The sequence below is a fragment of the Urtica dioica genome, chromosome 8, assembly GCF_054948205.1.
Source record: "Urtica dioica subsp. dioica isolate 48M chromosome 8, U.dioica_male_clone48M_v1_H2, whole genome shotgun sequence".
NCBI lineage: Eukaryota > Viridiplantae > Streptophyta > Magnoliopsida > Rosales > Urticaceae > Urtica > Urtica dioica.
In genome coordinates, this window is record NC_142763.1 from 32,152,751 (window position 1) to 32,167,516 (window position 14,766).

The 14,766-nt window shown below is 35.7% G+C and overlaps 2 protein-coding genes and 2 non-coding genes across 6 annotated transcripts; all 4 read right to left on the reverse strand.

The window, feature by feature from the left end:
- Window positions 1-1,437: 1,437 nt before the first annotated feature.
- On the reverse strand, window positions 1,438-1,510 carry TRNAR-UCU (transfer RNA arginine (anticodon UCU)). Its single transcript has one exon. It is a non-coding gene; the product is annotated as a tRNA-Arg (tRNA).
- A 278-nt stretch (window positions 1,511-1,788) lies between these two features.
- LOC149389251 (Transducin/WD40 repeat-like superfamily protein) lies at window positions 1,789-8,833 on the reverse strand. 3 transcript variants are annotated; one of them, XR_016300776.1, is made up of 17 exons: window positions 8,612-8,827; window positions 8,282-8,453; window positions 8,057-8,156; window positions 7,915-7,955; window positions 7,696-7,786; window positions 6,612-7,495; window positions 5,857-5,988; window positions 5,376-5,448; window positions 4,927-4,966; window positions 4,679-4,751; window positions 4,386-4,451; window positions 4,229-4,306; window positions 3,973-4,145; window positions 3,206-3,252; window positions 2,674-2,923; window positions 2,082-2,588; window positions 1,789-1,943 (listed from the first exon to the last, which is right to left on the reverse strand). XR_016300776.1 is itself a non-coding variant. In XM_089623999.1 (16 exons), exons 2-16 carry the CDS (start codon window positions 8,443-8,445, stop codon window positions 2,251-2,253), a joined length of 2,550 nt encoding a protein of 849 aa, XP_089480125.1. In that variant the 5' UTR covers window positions 8,446-8,453; window positions 8,612-8,827; the 3' UTR covers window positions 1,789-2,250. The 3 variants fall into 3 exon arrangements, 1 of the variants encoding a protein (XP_089480125.1); XM_089623999.1 differs by having other exon boundaries at window positions 1,789-2,588; XR_016300777.1 differs by lacking the exon at window positions 1,789-1,943 and having other exon boundaries at window positions 2,426-2,588; window positions 2,674-2,907; window positions 8,612-8,833.
- A 53-nt stretch (window positions 8,834-8,886) lies between these two features.
- LOC149389252 (U6 spliceosomal RNA) lies at window positions 8,887-8,989 on the reverse strand. The gene has a single exon (XR_016301122.1). It is a non-coding gene; the product is annotated as a U6 spliceosomal RNA (small nuclear RNA).
- A 567-nt stretch (window positions 8,990-9,556) lies between these two features.
- Window positions 9,557-13,232, reverse strand: MCCB (3-methylcrotonyl-CoA carboxylase). The gene is made up of 10 exons (XM_089624487.1): window positions 12,852-13,232; window positions 12,628-12,747; window positions 11,881-12,315; window positions 11,652-11,742; window positions 11,220-11,461; window positions 10,963-11,127; window positions 10,718-10,792; window positions 10,322-10,453; window positions 9,936-9,992; window positions 9,557-9,838 (listed from the first exon to the last, which is right to left on the reverse strand). Exons 1-10 carry the CDS (start codon window positions 13,053-13,055, stop codon window positions 9,635-9,637), a joined length of 1,725 nt encoding a protein of 574 aa, XP_089480613.1. The 5' UTR covers window positions 13,056-13,232; the 3' UTR covers window positions 9,557-9,634.
- Window positions 13,233-14,766: the final 1,534 nt, after the last annotated feature.

Sequence of the window (14,766 nt, forward strand, 5' to 3'; positions counted from 1 at the left end):
AAGCTTTCATCTTAAACACCTCTCGTGCTGGTCTCATATTTAACCAAAGTCGTGGTCGCTTCAAAATTTCTTCTAAGCTTCAGCCGGCTCAAGCCATTGGTTGCCACAACTGGGATTTGGAATTATCCAACTTAGCTCAAAGCATTCTCATAATCGGCCTAAACGCAAATCTTTGGCTGCCCAATTCGATATTATATAAAGATATAAAAGTAATTTTAATAAACAAATTTAATTATGAGAATTGTAATTGACTAAGTCTATTCAAACTTAAGAAATTCGTTTTGTCATACGTTTCAGAATTTTTTTGATTTCTAGCAATTTTACTTATGTGACACATTGTTTATACCATTTTTACCTTTATTAATTAGTTAATATAATTTATTTTCAAAATTAATTAAATCTAATTTACTATTCAAAATCTCTAATTATTAGGATCTCAGTTATCTATCTCTATCTCTATCTCTATCTCTCTCACTCTTTCGTCACATTTTTCAACCATGGAGAAACCTATTACAATTATTATCGACTAAAAACTGCTATGCTTTTTTTTTTAACCTCTGTTATGCCTAATAATCGTTAATATGTGTTAATAACTTGCTGATTTTCAATTTTTTTTGGGTTTTATGCACAATTATTAATTGTTAATTATTGGTTATAAGCGATTGTGTTCATTGGTGATTGTTATTTCAGTATTCTAAATTATACAGTAAATTTTTGTTTTCTTGTCTCTAAACGTTAGAACTAATGTGATGGACTTTTTATTATTTATTTATTGAAATGGTAATTAATTTTTTTGTTGCGTGTATTAGGGACTTGTCCCCACAATTGAGTGATATTAGGATTGCGTGTATATCACATAATTTTTTTTTTAAAAATAAAAACCATGCTTATGTGTTGGTATAATTGTGGAGGTAATTTTATAACATTTAGGCCGTTAGTAATAGCAAGTGGCTAATTTTCAAAAATTTATAAAACGTTGGCTAAATTGAAATTCAACATTTCAATTTGACTACTTTGCTAGAGTGCCCTTTAATTATTCTATTCTTTTATTTATTTATACCAAATTACAAATAAATGGATAATAATATTTACTCTTATCAATCAATTATCATACCCAAACAATTTTAAAAAAATTATAATCCATCACATTTTTTTTCTTTCTTTTCCCTCCTATTTAATTCATCTACCTGTTCTACCTCCTTCCTACCAAACAAAACTAATGTTTTTATCGCATTTTTATGTAGCAAGTACATTTCCTCCAAACTTACCGTGTGTATAGTGATGACGGAAACAACTGCATCCCTCCACCAATACACTAAATATAGCCAAAGAAGCGTCTTATTTTGAACATAAAAAACTTGAAGAAATAAATAATAATTTATTACTTGAAGAAATAAATAATAATTTATTCGTTTAAAGAAAACAAAATAAAAAGCTCACGCTCGGTGGGACTCGAACCCACAATCGTTTGATTAGAAGTCAAACGCCTTATCCATTAGGCCACGAGCGCCTTACTGTTATTTTATTAGTTTTACATAAATATAAATTAAATTATTACTAGCAAATTTCAAAACCTACGAATGATCATTATATCACAGTAACTATATCCCATGGAATCATAATTCCATCGTTTAAAAGTGAACCGAAACATAGGAATGCTAAGTTTTATACATTTAGTTTCATTCTATTCCGTCAATTTGTCTCCTAACTAAACATGTCTTTAGATCTTTAGTTTAGTTAAATAAAGCACTGATGGTCCAGAAACAAACTCCACAGAAGAAAAAAATAGGAGGGAAATGCCTTAATTTTTTTTATTTATTTTAACGTGAAATTGTATAGCTCAGTACTTTAGAATACAAAGCTTCGTAAAAATATTTCCAACATCCGAACATTCACGTTCCTCCAAGTGCTTTCGCCCCCGAAGAGCCCGCAGAGATAAGTTTCTGAACAAGCAAGTAAAATTTAAAACAATAAAGAGAAACCAATGGGAAAAAAAAAGAAAGAAAAAAAAAACCCAATTTGATGGATTACAGTAATCATTGGTTGGCAATTCGAATCAAACAGAGGATTTTGAGTCTCACCTTACTCGGACAAGCATTTAAAGATGCTTTGGTGGGTCTCTCTCTGGCAATGCCTCTGGATCTGCGCGATTTAAGCCAAGTTCTGATGTTTCACTTCCTTTTTTCATTGCAACAATGGAACTCAAAAAACCGTGTCAGCAAGAGAAACCATCAGACACACACGAGCTCGCTATTTCTTCATAGCCCACTTGAGATCGATTTCCGAGAGGACGATTTCATGGCAGCGTACGATCCCCGCAGCTCCACCGTAGCACAACCACCTCTCGCAGCCCTTGTTCATGTTCCACCTCACGCGATGCATCGCTACCTCTTTCGGAGGGAGAGCTTCGTGCTTATTGCTCGCTCTCTCGTCCTCTTTCCCGTCTTTACTCCGTGGCTCGTCGTCAATGGCCGCCAATTGCAGGTTGTCTTCTGTCTTTTTCTTGTTCGCGGAGCCAGATTTCGACGGCTTTTGTTTCTTCAGAGACGCCAGTATTTCCTCGGGCGGATCAGCATCGTAACAAAGTGCTGCAAGAAAAGACTTAACGATGGTCAGACTAGTTTTCATCACAGAGGTGTGCGAATGAGTGCACATAATTCAATTGGGTATTACCCAGAGCTTGATCATTGGAGGCAGGGCTTTTTCCTGTTTTCTTATCGGCCCTTTCAAACGGACTAGACTCGAATAAGATGTCTCGCAAGGAGTGTCGGGCTTCTCTAACTACGTGCAAATTCAGAGGGAAAGAAGTGCCTATTGCAGGAGTGTCGATCCTAATAGAAGATTCTTCTTTGGCCAGCGAGCAGCACAGAAAATGAGGGCCCCGGTTTTTCGAGAAATCTCTGTCCACTGCATTGGTTGTAAGCTAAAAAAGCATGGAACACAAAATTCAATCAAGCAAAAGACTCAGCGGTGTGGGAGTTTAAGGACTTGCTCGGTCATCACAGACTATTTATACTTGATAATGATTTTAACAATTATAAGCACAATTAATCAGAACTGCAAGGAGGGAAAAATTTTAGGGAAGAAAAAGTGTTCCTTTTTTTTCCCTTTTTAATGACATTGTCCTATCTTGTTTTCAGTATAAAAAATTATCATAAAAATGGAAATGACTGAGTCAACAAAAGAACCAGAAAACTGAAATCACCTGGAAACGAACAACAGTTCCATCTGCACAACAATACGCAACCATACCTGAAAAATGCTTCAATATTCAGAAGACATGCAATAACAGGCCACGTAACTTTGTAAGCTCAAGCAATGCGACACCCGGAACTTTCAAGCGATTACTTTTCATTCAAGACTTCTAATTGCAAATAGTGAATGAATATTATGGGAGTAACATTTTGGCCCCAAAACTATTTTTTGGAGCAAAAAGGTCCTCAAACGGATTTCAAGCATTTTCATCATTTAACAAAATAAAAATTAAACTTCCTTTTAGGACATTCAAAACCTTAATTTAAAGTGCTGTTTCAAACTTAAGTAACTTGTTAATTTTTTACGCTATTTAAATTATATTATGACCCTAAAACACTAGATAAAGTTAAACCAACTTTGGATGTTTAGGGTAAATTTTTATTTTAATGATATTTTATAAACTTATATACAAGTTTTATATGTTTGTAAATACATTTTAAGTTGTTTAAGTGATGAATTTCATAAGTAAAAATAAAAAAGTTATTTCTTTAAAAAAAAGACTCAAATAGTTTAAAATATAGTTTAGGGATCGAAATGCCAATGACTTCATGGACTATCTGCGCTAAAATGGTTGGATTTGCTTATGTTATACACGAGAAAGCACGAGAAAGTAAAACTGTAGGTTTATTTCGGATGCGTTAAGAATAACACATTAGCTAGGTTCCTTGAGAAAACTTTCTAGTACACAGAGAGAGAGAGAGAGAGAGAGAGAGAGACCCGTTAATCTTGAGACCTGAACACTCCAAATAGCATATGATGAACCATTGTAACTGTGAAGGCCTTGCTGCTTTGACCCGGAAAATGGCTTTCCAGTGATTGGGACATCGCATGCAGCCTTAGTCAAGCTGAGCACCTTCATTGTCCCATCATCGAACGATAAAACAAGACACCTAAAAAGAGAAAATTAACAAGTCTTCCTTTATATTTTGATTATCCGTTCACGATAAGTATAAGAGTAGTATAATGCATGTACCTCGGATTTGGAATCCAGTCCAGACCATATATGCTTTTTGACCCTTGGTGAATGTCCCACAACGGACAGAATGGATCACTGGAAAAAATGGAAGGCTATAAAAGCATAGAATGAAATTACATTTGCATTTTACGAAAACATTTTTTTTTTCGCATACCGTATATCCCAGAATTTTAAGCCTTCATGGCCAGCAGTTACAATAACATTTTCACCCTCTGATTCGCTGAATCGCAAAAGGTAACACGGGAAAAAATTTAGAAAATGGTCTAAAATATCATCTCTTCCAAGACGTGCAGCTCAACCTTAAGTCAAGTTATTTCATACAAAAAAACTATGTTGTTCCTGTGGCTTTAACGATGTATATAGATTTCTTTAGATTTCTTTTTTTATAAAAATAAAAATAAAAAAATAAAAAAAGCATCTAGCATATTTATGTGTAGCACAATTGACCTTTCAACCGGGGCCCAGGAAACTACTCTAATAGGAACCGTATCTGCACTGAAACGAAGCAAAGGCCTTGCGTCTGAAAAAAAAAAAAAACATCGCCTCAAAGATTATCAACAAAAACAGTGGTAAGGTTGCGGGTTCAATTCATGCGAAAAATCTCCATCTTCATAAAATATAATACGATAAGTTCAGAAGAATAAAATAAAAAAATAAAAACCAGTGTAGTCGTGTATAAAGTATACATTACTTACCATCAGACGATTCACCAGCTGAGAATTTCCATAAAGCAACCTGTATTTGTGGGCAAGTTTAAGGTCAATGACTCAAATTGTTACATGATCATTGAACACCCAACTGATGCTGTATGAGAAATTGGAAAGAAAAAAAAAAGTAGAAAGGAGCAGTTGGGATTGCAAATAACTCTAGAACACATTGGAAAACTATAGGACACAATTAGCTAAGCAAAGATTACTACAACACCTGGGATTTTACAGATTCAAAAGATTGATGATATTTTACAAAACCTTGCCATAAATATAAAATTCACTAATATCAGCTAAGACACTATTAAAATACAGAAACTAACTAATATCTGGATGATTTCTTTAGTTTCTGAGTTTAGTTCTCTCTTTGTAGACCTTATTCGAGACTGGTCCTTTGCAATCTAGTTTGTATTTGCTCTGGGTAGTGGAATAATTACCGTTCCGTCATGACAACCGGCAAGTAAGAAATTATGAGGAGCCGTGGCCGACCATTCTACTGTAAGAGGAATGCTGTTCAAAATAAAACTACTTTAGGTTGCAAATAAGCTAAATAAAACTACTTTAGGTTGCAAATAAGCTAAACCATGAATGTCGATAATTCACACGCCTACAAAATCAATGTATTTGATAGACGTAAGCTATATTAAGAGATAAAAATCATTCATTTAGGTCACACATTTATGACAACTTCAGAATCCAACACTTGCCACTTAAAGAGAGTTCCAAAAAAAAACTAAAGGTCTAAATTATGTAAAAACAATTTCATGTCTTAAGAGAAGACAAGAGACTCAAACAAGCCTCGCCACGATATATACAGTTTCTGAGACCAATGTCCAAAAGGCAGGTTTATCAGTGACATTTTTTTTCTTCCAACAAAAAGATCTTCGAACGCATTTCAAAAAGATGAATTGAGAATACCTTTGTACGCCACCCGTTTTCAGCATCGAGGATCTAAATACCGGCTTCAATTTGACAAACCGGGGATCAGTGCCTTCGCCATCGGAAGAAGAATAAAGAGCTTTGATAGCATGAGGAAGAGGAACATCCCACCTATATTCAGTCAATAGATCAAAATATATCAGAAATCTACCAATACCGCTTTCTTTCTGATAAGACCCTGAATCTTTCATTATTCAAGAAATAGGAAAACACAAGATATTACATCATTTCGAGAGGCTTATTCTATCCCCCGAGGAACATCCGAATTCTTCACTGAAGAATTGTCTAACTTTCCCTTTCACTCTCTTCTTATATATACTAAGTAATTGATTAACTAACTATAAATTTCTAGTTCCAATACTACCGTTAAGATCCTAACACTTTCTTGACGTGATAACCTAGAATGTATGTCTATCTCCGTCCCTGGCCCTCTTATGCCATTGTTGATAACCTAAAGTCTTCTAAGCTAAATTCTTAAACAGAAAGCTAGCTAGGAACGTACAAGATATACAGCGTTAAGCCAACTTCACAAACAAAAGGCATACGCTAAACCTACGGCATATCACGTCTAGTTAGTAAGGAATAAATAAATAAAAATAAAGGTAAGGAGAAGTAATTTTGCCAAAGAGGTTGCTCACAAATATGAGATCAAATTTGTCATTAAAAAGAGGAACAATGGAAAATGTTAACGTATTGGTTAAATAATTTAAAGAGTGTAGAAACAGAAGTCTTACACTTCCAAAGATCCATTGCCTAAAACAACAGCAAGAAATCCCATCCGATGTTTGCAATTAGCATCTTCTGCGTTCAAAGGACGCCATTTCACATCCCACGCCACTTTTCCATTGTGGGCTAAACTTAACACCATTCTCGGTAGAGCCACATCATCCGGGATTGAACGATCGGTTGAACTGTTATCTAAGTTACCGTTACTTGAAATATCGCAACTTTGTCCATATTCGTCGCCAGGCTGACTCTGTGAAAGCACTAACTGATTTGTTTCATTGCCAACAATCCCTTCAAGAACATTTTCTTTCACGGAATCCTCCGTAATAAAGCTAGGAGCATCTTCAATGGCGAGCAAGTTAGATGAGCTTTCTGTAACTTGGGTACCGAGTGGTTGATCGGAATCCAACTCAGAAGCGTGTTCTTTTAACGACCTCTTCCTAGATCTTTCTCGAACTATCAGACTCGAAAGAGATTCATCTCCGCTATTTTCCAGGACCATATCTCCACCAATACCACTCATTTGCTCGTTAATATTATGTTCTTGCACGGAGCTAGGAACGCCTTCGATCGCAAGCAGTGGCGATGAATTTTCCGGAACTCGGGTATCAAGGGGTAGCGTGTGTTGCCCGCAGCCGTCCAGCTCAGCAACATGGTCTTTGATCGGGTACTTCCTTGGTCTTCCTCTGGGCTTCTTCACTTTATTTGGTTCTTCCTTTTTTTTAACAACACTTTTTCTCCGCCCTCGTTTTGGCTTCTCTATGATAGAGATGTCTTCAGAAACCGCTTTAATGTTCATAACACACCATATCTGAACAAGCCCTCTGCCAGAAAGCGGAGCGCCCAAGTTGTGATAAGACGATCCCGGTGGGTGAGCAGAAATGGCAACAAACTGAAAAACGATTAAGAAAATACAGAATTAGATATTATCTGACAAATTCCGTTTGTCCGATCATTCCCTCAAAATATATATATATATATATATATATATATATTACGCACAAAGTTTTTATCGTCAGACAGAATATAAAATATGCAGTTACTTTCAGAAGTAAACACATAGAACCAATTCCATTGGAATAGCCAAATTACCTCACATGTTCCACGAGAATCGCTACTTTCGTGCAATCGAGGACACCAATCCAATCCCCAAACCGGTCCTCCGACGTACATAACAAAGTCCCTGGAGGAGAAAGTCATACCCAAACAAAACACCCGAACATAAATTTACTCGAGTTCCATGACATGTTCTTGAAAAGAAAAACATAAACAATAGACGCAAAGCCTTGTACCGAATTCCAAGCAAAGTACCTCGGTTCTGGAGATACAGCGCCCCCGCATAGTTCCTCATTCTGCAGTATTAAAAAAAAAAAAAAAAAAAAAAAAAAAACTGTTCAACATCCATTTTAGTGATTGATTGAAAAATAGCAACAAAAATAATCTCGAGACGAACCTGAGGAATAGAAGCTGATGAAAATTGAGGCAAGTTGAGTGGTCCACGAACACCTTCAAAGCTGACATCTCTGGGCTCGTAATTGAATAGCTTCCATTCTCTACACACGTTCAAATTCTAAGCACACGCACACAGATATACTACATCCTATACATGCGTCCATATAATATATGCTATATTTTTATACTTCAAAGAGTGGGTAAGGAAAGTAAAAGGTGTGCTTGCCTTAAGAAAGTCACAGAGGAAGAGAGGCCCTGAATCTCGGTCTCGTCGATGGCTTCTTCATCTTCACCGCAGAGCTTGGAAATCTGGTCGATTGCTCTGAAGTGATTCACCGCAGAGTGGTCAAATTCCGAAACTCGGATGCCACAACGTACATTGTCGTCCATTTTGCTTACTGGGATATATCGCATAGGATCACATACATCGATACAGAGTTAGAAAAATAATAAAATAAAAATAAAAAACACAACAGATTTTGTGAAAAACAATAGGCAAAATAGCCAAAATTCAATTACAGCATGAGTTCAGTTCGAGAAATTTTGTGAAACAAACCTCAAATGTGGACGACGAAGTTGCGACGGAGTAGAAGTGAGCACTAGGCAGTGACACGTCACCAGTCTGTTGTGCTTTCTGAGTCAACTAGTAACTGAATTGAAAATTTGATTAAATAAATTGAAGAACAGAATACAATACAAGCTCATTTCTTTTTTTCTATCAGTAATATCGTCAAACAGCTGGTGGGCAAAATTTTAAATAAATTTCCTGGAAGCCAACTGAAGAGACGAAAGCTTCAACAAGACCAGAAATAAATAATTACCAGAAATAAAAAAAATTTGGACCATTTCTCGATTTATGCGTGTCATCCTTGCGCAGGGGCCATGCTAATCTTCTCTGTATCGTTCCAATTTTATCGGGTGTCTCCGAAGAGACAAGCTCTAAAGACAAACAATCGTATATAAACCTATAAATTTTCTATTTATCTGAACGATGTGGGACTTTTCATTAGTCTATTTGACCATACTACTGAGAAAAGCTGTGCTATTGGGCCAGCAACTGTTATACTGGGCTTGGACTCAAAACGAGCAAATTCATAATAATATTTTTAAAATAAATGTGAGCGAGAGGGCGAAAAATTATGTTTTATTAATATAGATTTACAAAATTAAAAAGAAAACATTCATGTGAATAATATTGATAAAATCATTTTATCATCTAAAATCTTTTTTTTTTTTTATAAAATCTAAAATCTATTTTTAAAAGGAGTATGAAATATATAAGTTGGACAAAAATCAAACAATGCTTTATATTTTTTTAGTTCATTGTTATTTGAATTTTATCATAAGGTTTCTTTAAAGGATATGGTTAATATTGATTTTTCCTTATTTTTAGATATGTAATTACCTTTTGGTTCTCTATCTATTAAACCAACGTGAACTAGATGTGTAATTACCTTTTGGTTATCTATCTATTAAACGTACTATTCTTGAACATCTGATATAGATGGGCAATGGGCATACATATTTATTATTCTTGGAAAATATATACGGATTTGTTGAGGCATTAAACTGCATATAATTACATCCTGAAAACACCGAACTTGGTATCTTGAGGGACACGGCTCAAAGAAGCGGAGATAGAGAGGCCAATGACCTTCCTTGTATCAGCCGGATCGATAATTCCGTCGTCCCACAGCCTTGCCGTCGAGTAATACGGGTTTCCTTCTCTCTCGTACCCCTCCACCACCTTTGCCTTGAATTTCTCTTCCTCTTCATTGTCCCACTACAACGCCCCAGAAAAAAAAAAGGTCATATAATAATCGTCAAGAAAAAAAAAAGAAAAAAAAATAGAAAGAAAGAAAGAAATGGTCTTTATGTACCTGAATTCCTTGTTTTTTCTTGTTGCTTCTTTCGATTTGACTCAGCACGCCGGCGGCCTAAAAAAATGTGTGAATGAAAGTTTTATTGTGGCGATAGCGACCGAAAATGAAAGGGTCTTTAAAGCGATGAGGGATATGCATGTAAGATCAACTAGTTTAACCCTTTCAAGAATCAACAAGAGACTTTCGTGTGTTCGCACAAATAAACATTCTGAGGTTGTATAACAACAGTTTACTGGGCTTTTACTCCCTATAAGTGTCATTGCACATGTGATTGTGCCATCTATACAAAAGGGACATAAGAGCAAAAAGTGTGATGATATGGTATTTGTCAACTGTCAAGTAAAGTAAAATAATAGACAACGGTGTTCATTAGAAAGGTTTACCTGAGCACCACCCATTACAGATATCCGGGCATTTGGCCAGAGGAACATGAAGTTGGGACTGTAGGCACGACCACACATTGCATAATTCCCAGCACCAAAGCTTCCGCCGATCAGTATAGTAACTTTTGGAACCTGCACACAATTTTTCAGACACTTAAATAGCAGTAAATTACTGGGTAATTTGTAATTTCAGATGTTGAAAAGCGTAGTAGAGGAAACTAAGACATAATTCTAGAAGGTGATGACTGAACGTAACACTTAACCAGTTACAACACTAGGTCAGCACCCAAAAAATTAAGGATATCGATATGAGTATTTGGCTTTAATTAGTAAGGAGATACATTGAATTCTTCATTTAAGCATAAAAAAAAATAATAAAAAAATAAAAAAACTAACCTTGGCACAAGATACCGCCATAACCAGTTTTGCACCAGCCTTCGCTATTCCACTTGCCTCAGATTTTGAACCAACCTATAAAAAATGGTTCCATTGTATCAATTGGAAATAACTTGGAAGCTAGTCTTTTTAAACCTCAAACAGCACGCCAGACCAAATTATAGTACAAAAGACCCGGTGTCTCGAGGCCAGGAAGAAGTAGAGGTACTGTACAAGTAACGCGAGAGGAGTTCTAGCTACGTTACCATGAAACCAGTTATGTTCTGAAGGAAAACCAGGGGTATGTTTCGTTGAGCGCAGAGTTCAATGAAATGGGCTCCTTTCAGAGCGGACTCGCTGAATAATATACCATTATTGCCAATAATACCAACAGGCTGTCCAAAAACTCGAGCAAAACCGGTAACAAGAGTCTGTACAAAAACAGCTCAGATTCAATATCATCACAGTTACACCCTCCAAGAACTCAAAATTGAAAAGTTTTAGCGAGTGTGATATTCCTCACAGTGCCATATAACTTCTTGAATTCATCGAATTCGCTTCCATCCACAATGCGAGCGATGACAGATCGAACATCAAACTGCTGCTTATGGTCAGTTGGAGCAATAGAACGAAGCTCCCTAACATCATACAATGGTTCTTCGAATTCAGATGATTTGCTTTGCCCTCCACTTTGCAACTGTTCCTGTGCAGCCATGTGCAAGTTCTTAACGATATTCCTCCCAATGGCAAGTCCGTGCAGTTCATCTGCAATATGCAATGTTATATGATCGTAAATTGTTATTTGTTGAAGTTTGGGTCTCATAAAAAGACTCGAACCTAATTTCATAATGTTTCAGCAACAAACATCATAGTCGACTATGGACACATTATCATTACAAAGAATTTTCTACGACAGCAGTATGTAAAATAGAGTTATTATGTGCGAATAACATACCGTGAGCAAAATGATCAGAAACTCCTGACGTTTTGCAGTGAACACTAGCCCCGCCTAAGTCCTCTGCAGATACTTCCTCACCCGTAGCAGCCTATTTAAAATTTCCCTTTTAAACAGAATTAGGTTTCCATTTCACATATAACCTTGCACCAGATATTTCTTACAGCACTCAGAAACCTAAATGGGAGCCCAGTTAAACAATATGCTAAGCAAGAGGCCAAAGGCAAACCTTTACAAGTGGTGGTCCAGCTAGAAATATAGTACCGTTCCCTTTCACCATCACGCTCTCGTCAGCCATGGCAGGTATGTAAGCACCACCGGCGGTGCACGAGCCCAAAACTAGCGCGATTTGCGGAATTCCGTCGGCAGACATTACAGCTTGGTTGTAGAAAATTCTACCGAAATTATCTCTATCAGGAAAGACCTCAGCTTGCTTGGGAAGGAAGGCGCCCCCACTATCGACAATATAAACGCACGGTAATTTGCATTGGGCGGCTATTTCTTGTGCCCTAAGATGTTTCTTGACAGTGATTGGGTAATAAGTCCCTCCCTTGACCGTTGGGTCGTTGGCCACGAACACACAAAGCCTACCGTGAACCGGACCTATTCCAGTTATGATTCCACCGGACGGCAAGGGTTCATCATATAGCTCATACCCCGCGAGCTTCATCCAATAAAGACTCATATTCAGAACATAATCCCAATTAACTTGCCAAAACACTCACTACTTATTACCTTTCAAAACTCAACTACCTAACGTTTCATCACTCTAATGACAATTAGAACCTGAATGCATCAATGCACTAATTTTTTTTATTTTTTGGGGGCAAATCATGCTCTTCTTTTTTCTTCTTCTTCTTGAAGTTCTTAACATTTCTGATTTAAAGAACAGTTAAAAGGTATTTCTGACACCTTGAAGCTCGTAATTGTTTTTCCATAAAAAGAAAAGAGTATATCAATTCTTAATCGTTAAAACCTGAGAAAGCTCGAGGAACGAAGAACCGGGATCGAGCAAGCGATCAATGCGCTCTCGAGGCAAGAGCTTGTTCCTACTCCGATTCCTCTTCACAGACTCCGGTCCTCCTCCTTTGAGAACCTGCAACAAACACATTACCAACCATTCGGTTCCGTTAACCTTCGAACCAAAACCATGCAAGGTTCAGAAAATCACAGCGCGAGAGAGGGAGAGAATATAGAGACCTGATTCACGCGCGATCGGAGATCGGAAATCAGAGCTTCCATGGCCTCAGAGTTGCGGGAAAAGGAGTCGGAGCTCCGGTCAACGCCGTCGGGAAGGACTCCATGGGAATAAGCGTTTCTCTGTAGAAAATGAGCTCGATTTGAACCGATCAACAATGGCTTCGATGGATTCGAAACCAGTTTCTTCACAACGACACGAAGCATTCTCTCTCTCTCTCTCTCTCTCTCTCTCTTCCTTCTAAAGCTCAGGACGATTTATTCAAAAGCTCTACGGCTGGTTTTGGAGACACTGGTAATTACGTGTAATTCCTATCCTATTCCCAACTTCCCAGAGATTAGGCTTACTACAATGATGCTGACTCTGATCGAACTCACTCAACTCATTTTATATGTTTCTTTCTTTCCTTTTCCTTCCTTCATTGTGAGAAAAAAAAAAAAAAAAAAAAAACATACATCGTCGTTTGTAGGAAAAATACATTGTCGTTATTCCCTTTTGTCTAATCTAATCGAAATTCGCGATTTATAGTTTCGTTGTTTGTAGGAAAAATACATTGTCGTTATTCCCTTCTGTCTAATCGAAATACGCTATTTATAGTTTCAATTCTTAAAAATATCATATATATCTCTTCAGTTTAATATAAATAATATGTCTCTCTTAAAAATATGTTGAATTGCAAATACCATATTTTTATTTATTTTTTACAAAAAATAATTTGAATTCCCCAAAATACTCTTAATAGAATAAATATTTATTTACTATTTTAATAAAATAAAAAAATTCAAAACTTCTTTATATAAAAAAATCTTTAACGTTTTATATTTTTAATTTAAAATTTTAATATATAAAATAAAAATTAAAAAGTTATTTCATTAAGGATATTTTGGGGAGTTCAAAATTTCCTTTTGTAAAAAATAAATGAATAGGGTGGTATTTGCAATATATCATAATTTTATGAGAGATATATGTCATTTGCATTAAATTGAATGAATATATCTGATATATTTAAAAACCGATAGTGCAAATCGCGCATTTCGATTAAATAAAAATGATACTATTGATATTTTCCCTTACTAAAAATATGAAAAATGTTCTTTAATATTTTTATAAATATCAACTATATATTTTAAAACGTGTTTACATATTACAAATAAAATCTTCCATTTAAAAAAAAAAAATTGTTGATTTTTAAAACTAAAAATTGAATAGCTCATTTTATTCTTAATGTATCCTCTCTTTTTATACCTAAATTGTTTTTATAATAAAAAAAATAAAAAATAAAAAAATTGTTTGGCTCATGCACTTTGCCTTCCATTTCGTCTTTGTTAATGACTTAGCAAATGGAATAGAGTTCTAAGATTTCGAACGAGAAAAAAACCACATATAGAGAGAGAGCTTTTGATCATGACTACTATGGAGAGTTTGAGTGGACTAGTCATCCGGATTAAGAGAGCTTGCATGGTGCTCGATAATTATGGTGGTGGCGATAATAATACTTTCTCTTCTCTCTAGTAAGCTTTTCCTTAGTCGCCGGTGGCCTAGTGCGATCACTTTTTTTTTAAAATGGGCAGTTTAATTTTGAAAAAATCAACAAAATATTTACAAAGGGAGTCTTTTGGTATGTAAACGCATTTTAAAGTATACAATTGATATTAATAGGAATGTTAAGGAACACTTCCGATATTTCTAAAAACTGTGGGAATAAATGAAACATTTCGATTAACACAAGGGGAATATATGATATTTTTCCTTGTTTCTAGATGAATATGTAAATTTTCGCAATATATATATATATATATATATATATATATATATATATATATATATATCTAAGATAAAAGAAACGGCATGAAGTTTGTTATTTTCTTCGGAATTTTTTATGAAAACACAGCAGTCCCTATTTCTTAATCCATCTTC